This window comes from Rhinolophus hipposideros, assembly GCF_964194185.1.
Source record: "Rhinolophus hipposideros genome assembly, chromosome: 24".
Taxonomy (NCBI): Eukaryota; Metazoa; Chordata; class Mammalia; order Chiroptera; family Rhinolophidae; genus Rhinolophus; species Rhinolophus hipposideros.
This window is the reverse complement of record NC_138070.1, coordinates 17,819,447-17,843,457: the sequence shown is the minus strand read 5'-3', so window position 1 is coordinate 17,843,457 and position 24,011 is coordinate 17,819,447. Positions and strand designations below refer to the sequence as shown.

The 24,011-nt window shown below is 37.0% G+C and overlaps 2 protein-coding genes across 3 annotated transcripts in view; both read left to right on the top strand.

The window, feature by feature from the left end:
- TTC28 (tetratricopeptide repeat domain 28) overlaps nucleotides 1-24,011 on the top strand; it is a 617,832-nt gene that overhangs the window by 78,898 nt on the left and 514,923 nt on the right. The gene's annotated exons all lie outside the window — the stretch shown is intronic.
- LOC308492480 (small ribosomal subunit protein eS1-like) lies at nucleotides 4,204-8,407 on the top strand. Its single transcript, XM_081037571.1, has one exon. It carries the CDS (start codon nucleotides 7,569-7,571, stop codon nucleotides 8,361-8,363), a length of 795 nt encoding a protein of 264 aa, XP_080893697.1. The 5' UTR covers nucleotides 4,204-7,568; the 3' UTR covers nucleotides 8,364-8,407.

The window sequence follows — 24,011 nt, the reverse complement described above, 5'->3', positions numbered from 1 at the left end:
GAACAGTGTGTGCTTCCAGGACTTTTTTCCAAGTCAAGTTGTCCTTTCACTCTTAGTTGTGGAGGGCGAAGCTCAGCTCCAGGTCCAGTTGCTGTTGCTAGTTGCAGGGGGCACTGCCCGCCATCCATTGCGGGAGTCGAACTGGCAACCTTGTGGTTGAGAGGACACGCTCCAACCAACTGAGCCATCTGGGAGCTCAACAGTAGCTCAGCTCAAAGAGCCGTGTTCAAACTTAGTTGCAGGGGGCGGAGCCCCCCATCCCTTGCGGGACTCCAGGAGTTGAACTGGCAACCTTGTGGTTGAGAGCCCACTGGCCCATGTGGGAATCGAACCAGCAGCCTTCGGAGTTAGGAGCACGGAGCTCTAACTGCCTGAGTCACCTGGCCGGCCCCTTGGTGGTGTATTTTTCCCCACACCTTTTTCCTCTGCCTTACACTTGATATTTTGACTGGTTATAGAAGACTAGGTCAGAAATAATGTTCCTTCAGATTTTGATTGTGTTCTGCTTGAGTTGCCCTTCTTTCAGGCTTTCTTAATCTGCAGCCATTCTGAATCTTTATCCTTGTATGAAACCAATTTTTTTCATACAAGGATAAGTGACTCTCAAGTTTTCTTGTCTTTTCATGCGTCTATGATTTTGTCTTTTTGGTCTGTTGTTTTTAAACTTTTATTTATTTTAAGTGTGTTTTTCCAGGACCCATCGGCTCCAAGTGAAGTAGTTGTTTCAATCTAGTTGTGGAGGGCGCAGCTCACCGTGTCCCATGTGGGGATTGAACCGGCATCCTTGTTGTTAAGAGCACCGCGCTCTAACCAACTGAGACATCTGGCCACCCCTTGTATGGAAATTTTAAAGTGCTTTCTTTTCATTCATAGTGTTAGGAAATTTCTTAATGATGTGTTTTATTTTAAGAGTATTGCATTGGGTTTTTGATGATCTCTCTCAGTATGGAAACTCATGTCATAAATGCTGGTTTTTTGTGGATTTATACCCCTTTACTTTTTAAAAAATTATTCTCTTTCTGACACTTCTATTTTTTAGATATCTTTTACCTCCTAGACTGACTCTCAAATTTTCTTATCTTTTATATGTGTATGATTTTGTATTTTTGGTCTGTTTTGTAGGATATTTTCTGTTTTACCTTCCAATCTTTTCAATGAGTTTTTTGTTTCTGCTCTTATGTCTATTTCTAAGAACTTTTCCTTTTTGTTTTTTTTAAACTTCTGTCTTGTTTCGTGGATGTAGTGTCATGTATGAGGCTATTTATGATAACATTTTGAATCTTGATTTGTTTTTATGAAATAGAAACAAAGGAAAATGAAATGAAAAAAGGAGAATGAAAGCTAAATTAATAAACTTAGTTCAGCAAGGTTGAAAATTTCTCATCCTATGTTCAAATTCTGAATGAAAATATAGCTTCTTTGTTTTTTTGTGATGGCTCTAATCTTTCTTGCAAGTATCTTACCCACGCGGGTAGTGGTAGGCAAAGAGAGGGGCAGGGTATTAGCTTAAACTTGCCAGTTAACGTCTGTTTCCTTAGGTAATTCAGTTTCTCTGAGGTATGTATTCAGCCTTTCAGATATTCCCCTTCCCTCTTTTCCCAGCAGGCCCTCAACATGCTGTTTATGTGCGGGACCGTCCTATGTTTATGTGCAGTGGAGGTCATCCTAAGGTGATTTTGTGACACTGGTGGAGATCACTTGTGTGCCGGTCATTGGTCTTCACTGGTATCTGTGGTGGGTAGCTTCTCAATTGATTTGACTGCTTAGATGGCTTTTATGTCTTTTGGGAGTGACATTTCCACAGCTTATGGAACCTCTGGATACTTTCTCTGTATGTAAGCCATGGGGATCCAGGAGTATTGCCTCAAGCTCATTTATTTGCTACCTTCCTCTGCTAAGACTTTGTTGTTTCTCCTTCCAGACCATATTACCCCAGGACCATCTTGCATGACGTTCTTCTCTCAGGGTTTTATGTGGAGAGCTAGGCAAAAGCCTCCCACTACTTTTGATTTTTCCCTTTTTATATGCTAGGAATGGAAGAGATGGGCTTTCTCTTTCCTCCTAATGCTTGAAAGATCCTTTATTTCATAGCCGTTTCTTTTCTGAATTAGTATTTGTCCACCCCCACTTGACTGGAGCCATGGCAGGTGAGGTATAGGGAGAGAAATTCGCTAGTAAAGGAAAATCCAAAAATATTAATCAATCATTTCATTATATAGCAGGAGAAATTTTGTCATCTCCTTTTAAAATGATTTCAGGACTTCTTAATTTTTTCCATCCTTAATAGTAAATGTACTTTTTAAACACTGAATCAGTTATTCTCAGTCATGATTTGAGAGATACAATCTCAAAACTAAAGTTGAAATTAGTAAGCAGTTGGTAAAACTATATGTTTATATTTTTATGGCATTTCCAGAACATGGCTGGGATGTACAGATTCTATTATAGCTGCTTTTCATTTGGAAGTCTTGGATCAGAACCACATTCTTTGAAAGATGGATTAGGTGAATTCATAAGCGTGTTTTAAGAGTATCAAAATGTGCAATCGAGGAATCCCTTTTGATGGTGTTATAGCACTTTTGGACTAACAACTCCAAGCAACGTATCTTATTAATTCTTTAATAATACCTCTTGCCAGGTATCATAATGTGTCCTTTTTGGTAAATTTTGGAGCAATTTAATTTTGTATGGAAACTTTGGCACATTAAAATTGCTCATAATTTTCTTTTTTGGATGACAGAACATAGCCATGTATCACACAGGTGTATTGTTTCTCTTGTATTCCCAGCTGAAGTAATAGTTGTTCTCTCCTATGGATTATTAAGTTGTCAGCCTAGAGTACTGTATTATGTATGGATGAGCCTCATTGAATATAACATAGATCTTCATTTTTGGTAGGGGGATCTTATTCCTCTTTGAGAGTCTGATGAAGGCTATTGATCTCTTCCCTTCCTGTACCTTTCCACCCAAATTGTACAGAAACACATTTGTTTCTACTTTAATTTTTTTTTGCATTGGAACACACACACACACACGAGTGTGTGTGTGTGTGTGTGTGTGTGTGTGTGTGTGTATAGATACGTATATATCATAGACCAGTGGTTCTGAAGATTGGTGGCAGGGGTAGCATGAGCAGAAGATTGGCAAGGTGAGATAAGTATGGGGAGGGAGCAATCAGAATGATCTGGGATACTTCGAAATGTATATACATGTTCTCTTATTTTCTTTGAGGTATTCTGATATGCCTTATTAGGTAGGTGTGATTAGCTGTTTGAGAATCACTGCTAAAGTGAACCACTATTCTTCATACATTGTGTAGCATTGTTTAGATGTTTAGAGTGTTGGGGTAGAAAAAGTACAGAAAACAATCTGACAAAAATATAGCAGTTGTTTATGAGGCATTATGTTAATGTCATTTAATGTAAAAATTAAAAAATTAACAGTTACTTCCTTAAAAATGGAAGTAAAACCAAATTGGACAAATAAAACAATTAAGCCTGAATAGACCATTAAAATTGTGGAGTACTCATTGATGTGGCATTTTGTAAGTTCTTTGACACTAATTTGATTTCAACCTTAGGTTTTTTTAAAAAAATATTTGTTTAAAAAATTTAACACTTGAAAACAGAGGCAAAATTAACATTATTAAAATTAACTATTTTAAAATGAACTATTTAATGGGATTTGGTACATTTGAAATATTGTGCATCTACCATTTCTATCTAGTTGTTCCAAAGAGTTGTCATCACCCCAAAAGGAAGTCCCACTTCTCCCTCCCCTCAGTTCCTGTCAACTACCAGTCTGCATTCTGTCTCTATGGATTTACCTGTTCTAGATATTTCATAGGTAGAACCATACAATGTGTGACATTTGTGTGTGGCCTCTTTCACTTAGCATAATATTGTTGATGTTCATCTACTTTGTAGCATTTATCAACACTTCCTGTCTTTTTGTTGCTGAACATTATTTCATTGTATGTATATATTATAATTTATCTCTGCATTCATTGATGGACGTTTGGGTTAGTTCCACCTTTTGGCTGTTGTGAATAGTGCTGCTATGAACTTGTATGTACATGTATTTGTTTGACTACTTCTTTATATGTCTATGTAGGTGTGGAAATGCTGGGTGAAAGAAGAATACTATTGTTTCTTTCTTTATTCACACTCTTAACAACACCTCTGACACCAGATGTCTGGGTTTTTCACACCAAGCAATTCTCCAGTTCTCTGTGGACAGCAATTGGGTGTCCTACAGTTTAATTCAGTTCTGACCCTACCTACCTACCCTGAGTTAGCATAGACTCCACAGGTTAAAGATTCAGAGCCACAAGACTAATTGCAAGTACTAGGTTGTCACCCGTGTTTCTGGCTGAATGGCTGTAAATTGGCGTTTTTCACAATCCCCTCCTTGGGTTGATAATTTGCTGAAACGGCTCACAGAACTCAGGAACGCACTTTACTTACTCATTATAAAGGATACAACTCAGGAACAGCCAAATGGAAGAGATGCACAGGGCAAGCGGTGTGGGAAGGGGGTGGAACTTCCATGCTCTCTGGGGCAAGCCAACCCCCTCGCACCTTGATATGTTCACCAGCCTAGAAGCTCTCTGAAGCCCTTTGGTTAAGGTTTTCTATAGAGGCATCATTATTTAGACACGATTGATTAAATCGTTGGCCATTGGTGATTGAACTTGATCTCCAGCCCTCTTCCCCTCCCCACAGGTTGGGGGCAGGGCTGAATGTCCAACCTCTAATCACAAGGTTGGTTCCTCTGGCAACCAGTCCCGTCCTCCCAGAGCCGGCTCAGTAGCACAAATTCTGGTGTAGTTGAAAGGGGCTTACTTTGAATGACAAAAGGTGCTCTTCTCCTCGCTATGACTTAGGAAGTTCCTAGGGTTTTTAGGAGCTCTGTGCCAGGAATTGGGGATGAAGACCAAATATATATTTCTATTATGTTACAACATCACCTTGGGTCTTGTGGTAATTCTACATTTAACTTTTTGAGGAGCTGCCAAATTGTTTTCCACAGTGGTTGCATCCCTTTATGTTCCTACTAGCAAGTTGGGAGGGTTCCGATTTCTTCACAACCTCACCAACACTTCTTACTTTCTTCTTTTCTGAAAAATTATAGCCATCCTCGTGGGTGTGAAGTGGTACCTCATTGTGGTTTTGATTTACATTTCCCTAATGCTGTTGAGCATCTTTTCATGTGTTTATTGGCCATTCATATATTTTGTTTGCATCAATTTTTGGTTTTGATGATAAGAATTGTTAAACACCTTGATTCACAAAGGTATATCATAGCAAAGCAAATCACTTCAATCCATATTTGCTCTGCCAGGAATTGTTTATCTTAAATCAAAGAATCCCAGAAATTTCCAAGACTTAGGCTTTACATGTACGTTTTATTATTTGCTCTTCTCTTTAGCAAAGTCACAGCATCATTGACAGTGTCTTCATTAGTAAGAATGACAAATATACATTTGCCATTTAAGGCCCTTGAGCAAAATAATTCTTTTAAAATATTTCTATAGATTCCTGTCTTTTCTTGAAACACTTGAAAAGCCACCCTTCCTCTGATGAAGTGATTGACTTTAATGTCAAAAGACAAGCCTTCTCTTGGGCTTTTGGCAGTCTTTGGCACCCAGTTTTGTGTGCTAGTTGGTCAGCTATTGTTTCTTAGCTTCAAACCTATCCTTTCGTACTCTAATCTGGGGATGTGACTCTGCAAACTACATTTCTTTTTTTTTTGCCACCTACTGTCTTCTTCCATTGCAAGGTATTAGAAAAAGATTGGGAGTTAGGAAGTAGGAGAAGGTACTTGCTCATTCTTTGTCAGTATCACTCCAGCAATGGTACTTCACCCTGGCAGTGACTTGAGTGTCCGTTTTTACATCATCCTTGGAATCAACCTTAGCTTGCCTTTTCAGACATGCCAGCACTATTAAGTCTTAATGGCAGTGTTTCTCAAATTCATCTTTACATGCCATAAACATAAAATAATTTTTATTTTGCTCAAATATGTATATCTTTACAACGCATCTGTAATGAAGAACTTGAAAGCATCATAAGCATAGCTCCAAAGTAGTTTGTTGTTATGGATGTCTTCTGTGAAGCCATTTTTCTTTAGCTTGAATGAAGGTGGCTATATTTCTTATTCTCTTCCCCAATTACTATATAGTTCTGTTTTCCATTACAGTTTTTTTTTTATCTCATTACATGTATTTTTTAAAAGTACTTAATTACTATGATTATTCAGTATTTTAAAGGTGACCTACATGTCTAATTAACCCTTTTGTGAGTATACATTTTAATGATTCATTTTGGCAATAAATATTAATATTTGAGAATGTTAAATAAATATTTAATCCATAAATATTTGAGAATCCCATAAGTATATGTGCTGCCGAAGCGAGCACGAGAATCCCATAAGTGCTAACTATTGTGTTAGATATTAAAGACATAATGATATTCAATTCAGACATGCCTTCAAGGAATACTAATTTTGACAGGGCAGACAACTACTAAGTGGTTAATTACAAAGCTAATACTTCATGGTAGAGAAAAGGCAGAATAGTATAAGAGCATAGGCAAGGGGATTAAGGTATAGTTCACATAGTTAATTGGAGCTGTTGCCATAATGTAGGGGAACAAAATGATGATGGAGCTGGACTAAGATGGTGGCTGCTGAGGTAGTGAAAATAGTTGGAAATATTTTACAGAGACAGACAATAGGATTTGCTGAGGGATTGAATGTGGGTGGTGAGAGAAAAAGAGAGTGACTGCTAGGTCCTTGACATACGCAACTGGATGAATGCTGATGCCAGTTCTGAGATGGGAAGGGGAAAGAGAAATAGATATTTTGTGGAGGGGAGTAGTACAGAACTAAGAGTTTTTTTAGATGTGAAATTTGAAATTCCTTTTTGACATTTATGTGGGGATGACAAGTAGGTGTCAGCCCATGGGAGAGGTCGTAGCTCTATAAATCTGGGATTCATTAGCACATAGATGGTAATTAAAGGTATGATTAAACTTGATGAGATCCTTAGAGAGTGTATATATAGAAGAGAGAAAGTTTTAAGATTGAGCCCTCTGGCACTTCAACATTTAGGATTTGGGAAGAGGTAGGAGATCAACAAAGGAACCTGAGGAGGGGCAGCCAATGTGGTAAGAGAAAAAACTGGAGAACGTGATACCCGTGAAGTGAAGTGAAGGAGGGAATGATCCATTATGCAATACACTAAGATATGTCCTGAACAAGGACCACTTTGATTATCTATAGTGTGGATAATGGACTACAGAGAGGCAAGACTAGAAGTTGAGAAATAGAATGCTGTTGTGCTTACCCAGGAAAGAAATGACAAATAGTGCCTTGGACTGGGGCAATGGCAGTTGGGATGGAAAGTCATAGGCAAATTTGGGAGGCAGAATTAACAGACTTGATAATTGGGCAGAGGGTGAGTGTTATGGGTCTTAGGTAATAATATTTTAAAAGATTGAATTTTAGGTACGCCTAAGTTCTCGCGCGAGTTGGACTTCCGCCTTTTTGGCTCTCTGAGCAGCACCATGACGGTCGGTAAGAACAAGCGCCTTACGAAAGGCGGCAAGAAAGGAGCCAAGAAAAAAGTGGTTGACCCATTTTCTAAGAAAGATTGGCACGATGTGAAAGCACCGGCTATGTTCAATATAAGAAATATTGGGAAAACGCTAGTCACAAGAACTCAAGGAACCAAAATTGCATCTGATGGTCTCAAGGGTCGTGTTTTTGAAGTGAGCCTAGCTCATCTGCAGAACGATGAAGTTGCATTTAGGAAATTCAAGTTAATTACTGAGGATGTTCAGGGCAAAAACTGCCTGACGAATTTCCATGGCATGGATCTTACCCGTGACAAAATGTGCTCCATGGTCAAAAAATGGCAGACCATGATTGAAGCTCATGTTGATGTCAAGACTACCGATGGTTATTTGCTTCGTCTGTTCTGTGTTGGTTTTACAAAAAAACGCAACAATCAGATTCGGAAGACTTCTTATACTCAGCATCAACAGGTCCGCCAAATCAGGAAGAAGATGATGGAAATCATGACCCGAGAGGTGCAGACAAATGACTTGAAAGAAGTGGTCAATAAATTGATTCCCGATAGCATTGGAAAAGACATTGAAAAGGCTTGCCAATCTATTTATCCTCTCCATGATGTCTTTGTTAGAAAAGTCAAAATGCTGAAGAAGCCCAAGTTTGAATTGGGAAAACTCATGGAGCTTCATGGTGAAGGTAGCAGCTCTGGAAAAGCTACTGGGGATGAGACAGGTGCTAAAGTTGAACGAGCTGACGGATATGAGCCCCCAGTCCAAGAATCTGTTTAAAAATCCGACTTTTCATGGTGACAAATAAAGTCCTGTTGATGTTTTGTTTCTGATAAAAAAAAAAAAAAGATTGAATTTTAAAAATGAAAATATCTAAAACCAAACAAAAAACTAAAGTTATTGCAGCTGGAGTACTTTGGGATATATTGGAGACTGAGGTTTTTAGGTATATTTGAACTTATTAAGGTTATACAAACTTGTCTAAATCAAACTAAGAATTTTTAACGAATATTTTGGATTAGGACATATCAATTGACCTTTGTGGGAAAAGTATTTCAATAAGCAAGTGTATAGGGTAAAGATTGTGAGGGGAATGATTAACTAGCTCATTTTGAGCAGTCCTTCTACATAACAACTTTTTTCAGGGTCACTATGCACTTAGAAATAAAGAAATTGAAATTCTTCAGGAAATTCTATTATTCAGACTTCGCAGTACTTCTGACATGCTATATCCTCATTACATGGTAATGTCCACACTTATGAGTTCCACATTAATGAGGTGCAATATGATTAAAGCACCCTAAGGTTTTTGGTTTTTTACCATGCAAACGAACTCTAAATGATGAATTACTTATGGTAAATATAAAAATGAGTCCATGATAGTTTCTTTGGAATTATTTATCAGGTAAAAGATGAGTAGATAAGTAAAGAATGTGAGGGCTTTCTTTCTGAAAGAATAAGAGACAAATTAGGTTAAAGAAATCTTTCACTGCAAACCATTGGATAATACATTGCTGGACTCATAGAAATTAAGGGAAATCTTACAACACCCCTCAAATGCAAAGCAAAACAAAATGACAACAACAAATTCCCAACTGAAAACTGAACTAAAGCAGGTACAATAAAAGATAAACACACATGGAAATTTATCCTGGAAGTAAATGCCCATATCAGCACAGTAGTTAGGAGTCTAAACCTTGGGCTGATGACAAGGTAAGAAAACTGGACATGAGATTCCAGCTTTAAGCCATAAAGAGAGCTAAGGTGAGATCTGTAGAGCCCCATGGTTCCTGGCAGAAGTAAATACAAATTTCTTGGAAGGAAAACATTCTGAATTTTCCCCCTAGGATTCTTTCAGATTAAGATCAACCAGATATTAAGATCACAATCAAAGATCACCAACTACACAAAGAAACAAGTCCTTGTTAAGGATTTGGATGACCAAACAGACAACAGATTTAGACCGCCAATGACTTCAGATATTGGAAGGATCAGGTATAGAATATTAAATAACTATGCATATAATGTTTAAAGAAATGAGATGGAGTCACAAAAATGAGCAAGCAACAAAAGATTATTAAATATGACAAAATTTGAAAAAGAACCAAATAGAATGTCTAGAAATGAAAAATATTTTTGGAATAAAAACCTCAACGACTTGGTTAAACATCAAATTAACATAGCTAAAGAGAGAATTACTGAGTTCGAACATGTATTTGACTAAATAACACAGAATGAAGCCTAGAGGCAGAAAAATGAAATATATGACAGAGATTAAGAGAAATGGAATAAGAAGGTCTCATATAGGTCTGATAAGAATCCCAGAAAGTGAGACTAGAAAACATAGGAGGGACAATATTTAGAGAGTTAACAGCTGAGAATTTTCTAGATTTGTTGAAAGACTCTATAGATAAAGGAAACACAATATGAGGTTGGACAATTAAGTTCACGAACTCATCCTAGAAAAAGTGCTATATACCTCAGTGCTGAATGGCACTATGGTCACCTTTGAAGTACTCTTCTTGGGAAGCTATGTACTGATGCCAGCGCCTACTCCACCTTTCAAAGCAGTTTTGGAACTTTTTCTGGATTGACCATCAGAGCGCTCATTGTATTACCCTTGATGTCCTGAATGTCATCAAAATATCTTCCTTTCAATATTTCCTTTATCTTCAGGTAAAGAAAGAAATCATTGGGGGCCAGATCAGGTGAGTAGGGAGGGTGTTCCAATACAGTTATTTGTTTACTGGCTAAAAACTCCCTCACAGACAGTGCCGTGGGAGCTGGTGCATTGTCGTGATGCAAGAGCCATGAATTGTTGGCGAAAAGTTCAGATCGTCTAACTTTTTCACGCAGCCTTTTCAGCACTTCCAAATAGTAAACTTGGTGAACTGTTTGTCCAGTTGTTACAAATTCATAATGAATAATCCTTCTGATATCAAAAAAGATTAGCAACGTTGTTGTAACAAGTTCACAAACATAATTGCCAGACCTCATGTATACAAAGCAGAATTAGTAAAAATAAATTCACTTTTAAACACACTGTAGGTAAAATTGTGTCTGGTAGCCAGCCTCCAAGATTATCTGCAATTACTCTTTCTTCCTAGTATTTATTCATACCCTTCTGTAGTTCCCTCCCACACTTAATAGGGCTGACTTTCATAACTAATAAGATACTGTGCATTCGAAGGAGCATGACTTCTAAGGCTAGGTCATAAAAGACATTGTGGCTTCCACCTTGCCCGTTCTTGGATCACTCACTCTGGGTGAAGCCAGTTGCTGTATTGGGTGGACACTCAAGCAGCCCACTAAAAACCCCATATGGGGAAGAACTGAGGCCTCCTGCCAACAGCTAGCATCAATTTATGAGGCATATGAGTGAGCTACCCCGGAAATGGATCCTCCAGTCCTGGTCAAGCCTTCGTTGTTTTTTAACTGGAATTTTCCAAGATTATTATACCAGGTTTTAACATTAGTGAAAGGCAGATTGTGAGATGTGAGCTAGCATGAACAGTTCTATAATTTTCTCTCTATGTAGGTAGCACAGGTATCCAGATCTCCCTACATTTACCAGCAGCTCAGGCAGCTATGGCATTCATTCTGTATTAGCAGATCATGAATCTAGTTGGCTAATAGAAATGTAGAACATCCAGTCTATTTTAAGTGAATGACTACTGAATACACCCAGAGTGGTCCTTCGAAATAACTTAAAATAGCCCTATTGTGATTTTTTTTTTGCTGGCTTTTTATTTTTATTTTTTAATGCTTGAAGTGGTAGGTAGAATTCTGTCAAGACCCATTCAAATGCTTTGCATAGTGCAAGTCCATTAAATCATTCCATTGATGTCATTACACTATAAAGTAGAATTTATAGAACATGAGTACTTTTCAGTGTTTCATTCTTCTATTTTTATAGTTTTTCATGGAGCAAAATACTGTTAGAGATCATTTTTTTTATTAGCTTTGCTAAGATACAAATGAGAAAGTTTCACTCCTGGTAGAAGCAGGGCATGGAAGCTTGATTTATTATTAACAGTGTTGGTTACAGGGAAAATACATTGCACTTAGTGGGCTCCTGAACACTAAATTGTTTGAGTAGGTATGCAGAATTCTTGTGATTGGTGAAATGGACTAAAACAGTCTTCTTGTCTTTAAAGAATTGTAGCTTGAATAAGGAGTAATGAAACCATGCTAATGTAGATAAACCTTACTGACATTTTATACTTTTGAAGGGAAATGAAATCTCAAGCTGCTTTGGCTAAAATTTCAAAATGAATTGTAGTCATAATTCTGACATTATGGCTTTCTGTCCCTAAGAAATTCTTTAAAGTAATTTACTGTCTACTTCTGCAAAATGTCTATAATATCATTTACCTTTTTTTTTTCCAGGAATGAATTGAGGATTAACTCTTTGGAAATGGAAAAATGTTATCTGTTAAATTGTTTTATCTCATTACTAAAAAATATATTTTCACTGAACAACTGTGGAGAAGATAATAATCATTGATCTTAAGAATTTATTACACACCTCATTGCACTGAAATTTTTTGGAAATTAAAATACAGATCTTATTTGTAAGCAAAAGTAATTTCATTACCTTGGCTTATTAAATATAGAGATGTGGAGATTGGGAATATGATATAATCATTTATAGTGATGTTTTGTAATCTGTATAGTGATGTTTAGTGATCTTTAACCTTTAGATTGAGTAAAAGGGGTAAAGCCCATGATTTCTACAGTTATTTTTCCTTCCAGTTAGCAAATCAAACACATATTTTGTTTTACAAATGTGCTAGTTGTGATAAGTATATAACTACATAGCTTTTCTTTGAAAAGGGATCTATCTGAACTACAAAATATCATTGTTATGTATTTTTAAATTTGAAGATGTTCTTCAATTAATTTAGCAAATATTTGATTACTTATATATTTATATTATACTAGGCCCTGTGTAAGTACGAAAGAATTAAGATAGGCTAAAAACAAAAAGTGTAGAATCTAAGTCTTTGGAGAATAGGAATGTTTGTTTTTATTTTTGTATTCCTCGTACCTGGCACAAGGCCCATCAAGTGTAACATTTACTAAAGGCTAGTTGACTGAATAGATGAATGAGAACGACTTTAATAGTTGCCCTCAAGAAACCTAGAGCCCTTAGATATAATATGGTGAATATATAGAAAATTAGACTGAACAATAGACAATGATCAGTATTATGGGATAAATAAATAGAATTTAGAGATCAGAATTTGAAGGAAACACTAAAGTAGTTTTCAGGCATGGTGTTTGGAGTGCTATTATCAGAATTTAGTTGCAAGGTCAGGAGAAGTCTTCCTGAAGAAAGTGGGATTTGGATGTGAATATGGAAGACATCATAGGTAAGGAGAATGTCATGATTGATACGGGGATGAGAAAACAAGTTTATAGGCCATGACAAAAATGACACTATTGGAAAACATTAAACTATCATAAGGTTGTATTGGTAGGTGGTGTTTAGACAGAAGAGTAGATTCTCAAATGGCAATTTTGCTGTTCACCACTAGAACTGATCTGTTCAGTGCTTGTAGCCATACCGGTCGGCCAGAAGCCTGGCCCACTGCCTCTCAGCTCTGTGCTCAGACTGCTGATAGACGCATAGATGGCCAGAAATGGTCCTGGTAGTGTCAGCAAACCTGCCTTTGGGAAAGCTGCCAACACAGCATGACTTGAAAGGTTATGACTAACCTTTCACTTTAAATGGTGTGGGATAGGCTGGGCTTGTCTTATTTAGAACTTACCATTGCAGTTATGATATCAGGCTGGGAGGTCTCTCTGCTCACCCCCGGGACACCCTACTTCCTCAACACCCTGAGATGCTAGAACCAATTAATTACTTCTTCACCCACCAATAAAACATATCTTAGAGAAGGGACAATGCTCAGCTAACCATGAATGCATTTCTTAATCTTTCCCTAAGACCAGGATTTAATAGAGAGGTGGGTAGAGAGAATATCATCTCTGGTTTTGCACAGTTTAATTTTTTTGGCTGGTTAGAGTTAAGTGATATATATCTCTAGAATTGTTTTATGGTATGTTTCTTTAACATGCCTCAATGTTAAAATGTCCTTAAAAATATTGCATTATATCGGAAGAGTCTGACTATGGAAGGAATGCAACCATATTACAGTGAGTAAATTTTTTATGACTACAGCCAATGGATGTTAAATAAAAAATGATAGCTTCTTGGAGTTGGTTGCAGTGTTGTGACTCAAAATACTAGATTCATAGACTGGGGGTGGAAAGATAACAGCACACTTAGTTTGAGAGGCAGAAATGTTTTGCATACTTTTTAAGAGAGAGATGAGACTCTTGAGTGTAGTTTTGCATCATTTATTAATGGTAGAACCACTTAGTTGAAATTAATTAAGTGTAAAGGCTTTACTGTTTTACCTTCATTTCTTCAGCTGATGTATAGGAGGGTGATTGGTGATTAAAAGAATCTTCTGCTACATTTGTGCAGGGAACACTTATTTGGCAGTCCCAGTCCCTGGACAGCACAGCCGTAGGAGGTTGTAGCATAACTGCCTGTGTTCCGTGTGTGTGTGTGTGTGTGTGTGTGTGTGTGTGTTACATACATCCTCTGAGAGAGAGATCTATCTTCTGAAATCACTTTATTGGAGTATAATTTGTATAAATACCTGTACAATCAGATTTATATATTTATCTTGACTGGGAAGTCAAGATATAAAACATTTCCATGACCCCAGAAAGTTCCCTGTGCCCCTTTCCAGTCAGGCCATCCCTGGGCCGCCACCCAAGGCAGCTTCTGACCTGCTCACTATCACTGTACATCAGATTTAACTTTTCTAGATTTTCATATGTATAGGGTCACACAGCATGGACCCTTATGTTTGGCTTCCCGGCTCAGTGTAATGTTTTTGAGATTCATCCATATTATTCTTATATCAGTAATTCATTCCTTTTTACGTCGAATAGTATTTTATTGTGGTGTTCTAGATATATTACAATTTATTTATCCATTCACTTGTTAATGGTCCTTTGGGTTAGTTTTATTTTATATATTTATTTTTTTGGGGGGGGGATGGGGAACAGGACTTTGTTGGGGAACAGTGTGTACTTCCAGGACTTTTTTTTTCCCCAAGTCAAGTTGTTGTCCTTTCAATCTTAGTTGTGGAGGGTGCTCTTCAGCTTCAAGTTGTTGTCCTCTCAGTCTTAGTTGTGGAGGGCGCAGCTCAGCTCCAGGTCCAGTTGCCGTTGCTAGTTTCCCGGAGTGCAGCCCACCATCCCTTGTGGGCGTTGAACTGGCAACCCTGTGGTTGGAGCGCTAGTTGCCACTACATTATCACATTATCACCATCAGTGCACAAGTATTCCCTTTTTTTTCCACATCCTTGACAACACTTATCTCATCTTTTTTGACAATAAGCATTTTAACAGGTGTTAAGTAATATCTCATTGTGGTTTTGATTTGCATTTCCCTGATGATTAGGGATGTTGAGCACATTTTCACGTATCTGTTAGCCATCTGTATGTCTTCTTTGGAAAAAAAAATGTCTGTTAAGATCTGCCCATTTTTAATTGGATTTTTTTTCTGTTGAGTTGGATGAGTTCTTTATATATTTTGGATATTAACCCCTTATCAGATATATGATTTGCAGATATTATATCTCATTTGGTAGGTTGCCTTTTCATTTTGTTGACGGTTTCCTTTTTGGTTTGGTATAGTCCCACTTGTTTATTTTTGCTTTTGTTGCCTTTGCTTTTGGTGTCATATTCACAAAATCCTTGCCAAGACCAATATCAAGGACCTACTGTCTATGTTTCTTTCTAGGAGTTTTATGGTTTCAGATTTTCTGTTCAAGTCTTTACTCCATTTTGAGTTGATTTTTGTGTGTGGTGTAAGATAGTCATTCAGTTTCACTCTTTTCTATGTGGCTGCCCAGTTTTCCTGCTGTATATCCTTGATTCCTTTGTTGTAAATTAATTGACCATGTATGCATGGGTTCATTTCTGTGCTCTCTATTCTGTTCCATTGATTATGTGTCTATTTTTATTTCAGTACCATATTTTTTTGATTACTATAGCTTTGTAATATACTTTGAAATCAGGAAGTTTGATGCTTCCAAGCTTTGTTCTTCTTTCTCAAGAATTGTTCTGGCTATTTGCGGTCCTCTGGTTCCATACAAATTTTAGGGTCCTTTCTTTTATTTCTTTGAAAAATGCTATTGGAATTTTGATAGGGATTGTATTGAATCTGTAGATTGCTTTGGGTAATATGAACATTTTAACAATACTAATTTTTCCAATCCACAAGCACAGAATATCTTTTCATATATTTGTCTGTTCTTCAATTTTACCTTTTTATTTTTTTGATAGTCTTCTTGAAGAGAAGTTAAAAAATTTTGATAAGGTCTAATTTATCAATATTTTGTTTTATGGATTATGCTTTTTGTGTATTGTCTAAACAATTTTTGGCTACCCTAGGGTCATGAATTTTCTCCTGTGTTTTCTTCTAGAACTGTCATAGTTTTCGCTTTGAGATTTAAGTCTATGAACTACTTTAGGTTAATTTTTGTGTATGGTACAAGGTGAGGTTGACATTCATTTTATTCCACATGGATACTCTGGAACCTTTGTTAAAAATCAGTTGATTATATATATAGGGTCCTCTTTTCTGGATTTCTGGATTTCTGGATTCTCTTTTCTGTTGATTTATTATATATCGATCCTTATGCAAATACCACACTATCTTAATTACTGTAGCTTTATAGTAAGTCTTGAAATCAGGTTGTGTAAGGCCTCCAACTTGTTCTTCTCTTTCAAAATTTCTCTGGCTTGCCTAGAGTCTTAGTATTTCCATATAAGATTTAAAATCAGCTTACCAGTTTCTATATAGTTTATTGGAATTTTTATTGTGATTACCTTGAATCTATAGATTAATTTGGGTAGAACTGATAACTATTGAGTCTTTCAATCTATGAATATTGTATATTTCTCCATTTATTTCAGTCTTATTTAATTTCTCAGCATGTTTTATAATTTTTCTTATACAAGGTTGCACATATTTTGTTGAATTTATCTTTAAGTACTTAATATTTTTGGGTAACATTGTAAATAATACTGTTTTAAAAAATTTAAATTCCCAATTGTCTATTGCTAGTACTGTGTTTCCCCGAAAATAAGACCTAGCTGAAGGGGGATCAAATATATGGTGATGGAAGGAGAACTGACTCTGGGTGGTAAACACACAATGGGATTTATAGATGATGTAATACAGAATTGTACACCTGAAATTATGTAATTTCATTAACAATTGTCACCCCAATAAATTAAAAAAAAATACCTAGCTGAACCATCAGTTCTAATGTGTCTTTTGGAGCAAAAATTAATATAAGTCCTGGTCTTATTTTAGTATAAGATTGGGACTACATCACATCACATCACATCACATCACATCACATCACATCACATCACATCACATCACACACACACTGGGTGTTATATTAATTTTTACTCCAAAAGACGTATTAGAGCTGATGGTCCAGCTAGGTCTCATTTTTGGGGAAACACTGTATAAGAAATACAGTTGATTTCTTATATTTCTTCTAGTCTATGACTTTCCTAAATTCACTATTGCTTCTGCTAGGTTTGTGTTTGTAGATTCCGTAGTCTTTTTCTTGTCTTATTGCATTATCCAGAATCTCCAGTACATTGTTGAAGAGAAGTGGTGGTAATGTATATCTCACCTTAGGGAGAAAGCATGCAATCATTTATCTTAATTTAAATATAATATTAGCTGTAAGTTTTCTTAGAGAAGATGATCTATATATGTTGAGAAAGTACTTTTCCAGTCCTAGTTTTATGAGGGTTTCTCAAAGATAATGAATGACTCTTGAATGTTATCAAGTGCTGTTTTTACATCTATTTGATTGAGCACATGATTTCTTTTTAAATCTAATGTGGATTATTTTGACTCATTTTCAAATCTTGAACCAATCACGTAGGTAATATTCCAGGTATGCAAGATTTTTTTTAACATTTGAATATAAATCCCACTTGGTCATGGTGTATCATCAGACTTCTCAAATTGTCCACATAGCTGTTGGATTTAATTTGCTAAAATTTTATTTAGGAGTTTTTTAATCTTTGTTCTCATCTTTGATGAGAGATACTGGTTTGTAGTTTTCTTGTAATGTTTTTGTCTGCTTCCAGTATCAGTGTAATGCTGGACTTAACACAAAGGAGTTTGAAAATGTTTTCTCCTCATATCTTTTCTGAAAATGTTTGTATAGTATTGATATTTCTTCTTTAAACATTTGATACAATTAACTAATGAAGCTGTTTGAGCCTGGAGCTTTCTTGGGAAAGTTTTTAGATTACATTTTCAATTGTTTTAATCAATATAAGGCTCTTCAGTTTTTCTGTTTCTTCTTGAATCAGTTTTGGTTATCATGTCTCTCAAGGAATTTGCTCATTTCCTTTTAGATGTTCAATTTATTGTCATAAAATGTTCATCTTATTTCCTTATTATTTAACGTATTATAGTAATTGTACCCTTTGCTATTCCTGATTCAGGTAATTTTGCCTTCTCTCTTTTTATCTTAATGTGGCTAGCATTTTATCATTTTTATTGATTTTTTTCAAGGAACAGCTTTTGGCTTAATTGATTTTATCTTTTTAAACTTTATTGATGTTTGTTCTTATTTTTTTATTCCTTCCCTCTGTTTACTTTGAGTTTACTTTGCTCTTATTCTTCATTTATTGATTTTGGACTCAACTTCTTTCCCCCCCCCTTCTTCTGTCCCTCCTCCCTCCCCAGCCCTCCGCCACCCTGGTTCAAACCATTGTTTTTCAGTCTAGTTGTGTAGGACACAGCTCCCTGGCCCATGCTGGTATTATGAGCCTTGCGCTCCCCCATGGCAGCTCTTGCCGGCTACTCACACTGGCCACCGGCTGCTCCTGGCAGCACACGGTAGCCCATGGCAGCTCACTCCGACCTCTGGCTGCTCACAGCAGCCCAGCTCCAGGGAGAGCCATTGTTCACTGTCTTAGCTGTAGAGGGCACAGCTCATGGCCCATTAGGAATTAAACCAGCGATCTTGGTTTTAGGAGCATGGCGCTCCAACTACCTGCGCCACCGGGCTGGCCTGCACTCAACTTCTTTACTAAAGCATTTGAAGATACACATTTCCCTGCAAGCACTGCTTTAGCTGCATTCTACAAATTTAGTTATGTTGTGTTTGCGTTTTCAATCAGTTTAAAATATTTTCTATTGTCTCTTGTCCCATGGATAGTGCTTTAATTTACATATTTCAGGATTTCTGTGGTAGCTCTTTGTTATTGTTATCTCATTTAATATTTTAAAATAAATTTTTGTAATTTTTCAATTACAGTTGACATACAATGTTATATTAGTTTCAGGTGTATAACAGTTATTAGACATTTATATAACTTACAAGATGATCATTCCAATAAATCTACTATCTGACATCATACATAGTTATTACAGTATTGTTGACTGTTATTCCTTGTGCAGTATTTTACATCCCCATGACTATTTTGTAACTACCAATTTGTACTTCTTAATCCCTTACCTTTTTTCACCGATCCCCCCAACACCTCTCCCATCTGGCAACCATAAAAATGTTCTTTGTAAATATGAGTTTGTTTATCTTGTTCTTTAGATTTCACATCTAAGTGAAATCATATGGCATGTGTCTTTCTCTCTCTGACTCCAGTCATCACAATACCCTCTAGGTCCATCCATGTTGTTGCAGATGGCAAGATTTCATTCTTTTATGGCTGAGTAGCATTCCACTGTGTGTGTGTGTGTGTGTGTGTGTGTGTGTGTATACATATATATATGTATATGTGTGTATATATATATGTGTATATATGTGTATATATATATCATCTCTTCTGTATCCATGCATCCATTGATGGACACCCACTTTGCCGCCATATCTTGGCTATTATAAATGATTCTGCAATGAACATATGGACGCACATGTCCCTTTGAAGCAGTGTTTTGGGCTTCACTGGATAAACAACCAGAAGTAGGATTACTGGGTCCTTCTTTGTCTCTTATTATAACCTTTGTTTTAAAGTCTATTTTGTTTGGTATAAGAATTGCTATCCCAGCTTTTTTTTTTTTCATTTGTATTTTCATGAAACATCTTTTTCCATCCCTTTACTTTCAGTATGTGTGTTGCTTTTGATCTGAGGTTGAGTCTCTTGTAGGTAGCATGTGTCAGGGTATTGTTTTCTTATCCATTCAGCCACCCTATGTCTTTTGATTGCAGCATTTAATCCATCTGTATTTAAAGTAATGGTTGATTGATATGTAGTTATTGACATTTTATTATGTTTTTGGTTTGTTTTCTCATCTTCTTAAAGAAATTCCTTTAACATTTCTTGAAATATGGGTTTGGCGATGATGAACTCCTTTAGCTTTTTCTTGTCTGGGAAGCTTTTTATCTGGCCTTCGATTCTAAATGATAGCTTTACTGGATAGAGTAATTTTGTTTATAGGTCCTTGCTTTTTGTTACTTTCAATATTTTGTGCCATTCCCTTCTGGCCTGTACATTTTATGTTGAGAAATAAGCTGACATTCTTATGGGAACTCTCTTGTAGGTAACTAACTGCTTTTCTCTTGTTGCTTATAAGATTCTCTCTTTTTCTTTAACCTTGGCTTTTTAATTATGGTGTGTCTTGGAGTGGGCCTCTTTGGATTCATCTTGTTTGGGACTCTCTGTGCTTCCTGGGCTTGTATGTCTATTTACTTCACCAGTTTAGGGAAGTTTTCTGTCATTATTTCTTCAAATAAGTTTTCGATTCCTTGTTCTCTCTCTTCTCCTTCTGGTACCCCTATGATATGAATGTTGGTACATTTGATGTTGTCCCAGAGGCCCCTTAAACTATTCTCATTTTTTTGGATTCTTTTTTCTTTTTGCTGTCCGGATTGGGTGTTTTTTGCTACCTTATCTTCTAAATCAGATAATTTGATGATTTGATCCTCTGCTTCATCTAATCTACTCTAGTTTCCTGCTAATGTATTTTTATTTCAGTTATTGTATTTTTCATATCTACTTGGTTATTTTTTATGTTTTCCATCTCCAGTTTTATGTTTCCTATCTCTTTGTCGAAGTTCTCCCTGAGATCATTGATCATACTTGTAACCAGTGTTCTGAACTCTGCATCTGGTAGTTTGCTTGTCTCCATTTTTGAAATTTCTTTTTCTGGAGCTTTGTTCTGTTCTTTAATTTAGGACATATTTCTTTTTCTCCTTGTTTTGGCTGCGTCCCTGTGTTTGCTTCTATGGGCTGCTATGTCTCCTAGTCTTCATAGAGTGGACTTATGTAGTAGGTGTCCTGTGGGGTCCACTGGTGCATTCTCCCTGGTCACCTGAGCTTGGTGCTCCAGGTGTGTCCCTTGTGTAGGTTGTGTGTGTCCTCCTGTTGTAGTTAAGCCTTGGTTGCTGTGTGCTCCTCAGTGGGAGGGATTCACCCTCAGGCAGATTGGTTGTGAGGACTGGCTGTGACTACAGTGGAGGAGCTGTTGTGCAGGGGCTGACCCTACAGAGCAGGATTCACTTTAGCAGGGCTCTGGTTCCTGGTCGGTCTGCCTTTTGGGTGTGACCTCTTTGGAGGCAGTTGAGTGGTGCTCTGGCTTAGTCCCAAGTGGGCCACTGGATGTGCTTGCCTCAGGGCCTCCTGGGAGAGGCACTGCTGCAGGCCAAGAAGTACAGCTGTAGCCTGTGACCTGCCAGCAAATACCTGGTATGAGTCACAAGCAATCTGCAGATGGCTGTCATCCACACTGGGCTTAGAAGTTCCTGGGAGAAGCTTAGCTTTAAAGCAAGACCAGCTGCAGCTAGTAACAGGCTTGGGGTTGCTTAACAAGAAGTATGGGGGTTGCTGAGGTCAGGTCCTGCTTGTTTGGGGTTTGTGAAACTTTGAGAGATTTTTAGGAATGTCTGAAGCATGAGTCAAGACAGGCCAGTTGCATAAATCCACTAGAAGCTGTTGGGTAGGCCCACAAGTTGGGTGGGACAGGGCCTTAGGGAATCACCAGGGCCTGGCGTGCAGTGTCAGCCCAGATGACAGAGACTCAGATATTGTGGTCACCTAAGTCTGCACACTGGTAGCAGGGACGGCTCAACAAAGGAACAATACTCTCTGGTAGCACTTCTGTCTGGAAGAAAGCTGCCCCTCCAGCCCTCGACTATAGCCAGACAATTCAGTTCCTTCTTGTATGTTCCTGGTGTGTTTCAAGCTGCTGCCCCAGTGCTGGAGCTCAGAGTGAGTGAGTCCATTATCGAGTAAGTTCATGCATGGGCTCTTTAAGAGGAATGCCTGGGACTCTAGCATCCTTCCCTCTCACTCAGCCACAACATCCTCTGGTTTTCATAGCTAGAAGTTGTGGGGACTTCTCTTCCTGGCACTGGAACCCTGAGCTGGGGAGCTGGGTGTGGTGCTGGGACTCATTGCTCCTCATAAGGGAGCCCTGCAGCTGAGATCGGATCTCTCTTGATTTTTAACTGCCATATGTGAGTGTTGGGCCAGCTTGTTCCCCATTTATGCCCCTTTTACCAGTCATGACATGGCTTTTTCTATATATACTTAATTGTAGGACTTTTGTTCAGTTAGACTTCAGGTGATTCTCAATGATGATTCTGTAGTTTAGTTGTAATTTTGATGTGGTCATGAGAGGAGGCAAGCACAGTGTTTATCTACTCTGCAGTCTTGACCACTCCTCAGTTAATATTTTTTAATAAATTTATTTTTAATTATGGTAAAATATACATAACATACAATTTATCATTTTAACCATTTAAAAATGTATAGTTCAGTGACATTAAATATATTTACATTGTTATGGAACTGTCACCACCATCCAGCTCCAGAACTATTTTCATCTTGCAAAAATGAAATTTTGTATCCATTAAACAGTAACTCCCCATTTCAGAATGTGTATTCTGCTGTTAAGTGTGTGTGTGTGTGTGTGTGTGTGTGTGTGTGTGTGTGTGTAAACAGATAGCACTTGAGTATAGTTATAATAGCTTTTTAAATTTCTTTGATTTCCTTGTTTGGTAATTTCATGATCTCTGTCATTTTTTGGGTATTTTTGTGATTAATTTTTCTTGTGGTTATGTTTCACGTCTTACTTTTTCATGATTCTGGCTTTTTTTGATTAGATTGTGGACATTATTAATGTTTTCCTGTTGTGTGTTTGGATTTTGTTGTCTTTATTTAAAAAACTATTTGGCTGTATTCTAGCAGGCTGTTAGTTATTTACAGATCTGTGTAGTTCCCTCCTCTTTGGGAGTCTGCCTTGCCACCTTTAACTGCCTCAGTCTTCCTGAAGTCTGACCTCTGACTCTCCTAGTTAGCAAGACGTCTCTGTGCTTTATTTTGGATTTCTCTGTGTGCTCTATGGCCCAGAATATTCTTAAGAGGCTGATGGTCTAAAAAGGCAGAAAGTGAAGCAATCACAGGGCTCACCTCATTTGTTTCCCTTCTCTCAGACATTATAGTTTTGTGCTGCCTGTCATCCAACATCTAAAGACAGTTGTTTCATATATTTTGTTCAGTTTTCTAGTTATTGTAAGAGGGCATAACTGTGGTCTTTGTTCCTTCATCATGGCTGGAAGTGGAAAGTTACCACTCGTTTTAATGTAGTTCATAACAGTTTTGAGAATGTGATAAACAGCATATGTCTATCAAAGATTCATTCTGATTAAAAGTCTTTGAAGATATATTGGTCTTTTGTTGTTGCTTTTTAACTAGTCTCACCTTGTTTTATGGTAATGGTAGCTGGAGTGGAATGATTCAGCATGATATATAGAATGAAGAGAGGATCTGGAAAGATTCAACCTCATTTTGCCCCTGACTTGTGTGTGACTTTTGACATATTCAAACTATTTAAATCTCCATTTCCTCCTCTATAAAATGAAAGATGCATTTTAGACTGACCTAAGATCTGAAGTTTATTCAGTTAAAAAAATGGTGTGATTTTATAGTATATGTATGAGTGTCACTTCAGGTTGAATTCTAAGCTCTGAAACCAGTTAAGCATTATTTTAAAATGAATAATCTGAGTTCTGTCTCTGGCAAAGTTTGTTCCCTATTTGATGTAGTTAAATTATAAATCAAGGATAGAAATAATATTAGAGTATTGGATTTTTTTAGTACAAAGGACACTTATTCATAAATATTGCACATCCTAACAATGTTTTATGCAAATACATGGTAAAGTGCTATTATGATGTCAGTGGGTTTGCATAGGATCTCATTTAGAAACAATTTCATGCAGAGAGAGTAACAACTGAATTTATGGATATTAAATTCTTAATCTCTATTAAAAATTCTCACCCAAGTCCTTTAAAATATTAAGTATTTTAATTATGTAAAACATTCACATAGTTCTAA

What these genes read in the sequence shown, in the direction of transcription:
- LOC308492480 (XM_081037571.1), top strand. Translation starts at nt 7,569, where the DNA reads ATGACGGTCGGTAAGAACAAGCGCCTTACGAAAGGCGGCAAGAAAGGA.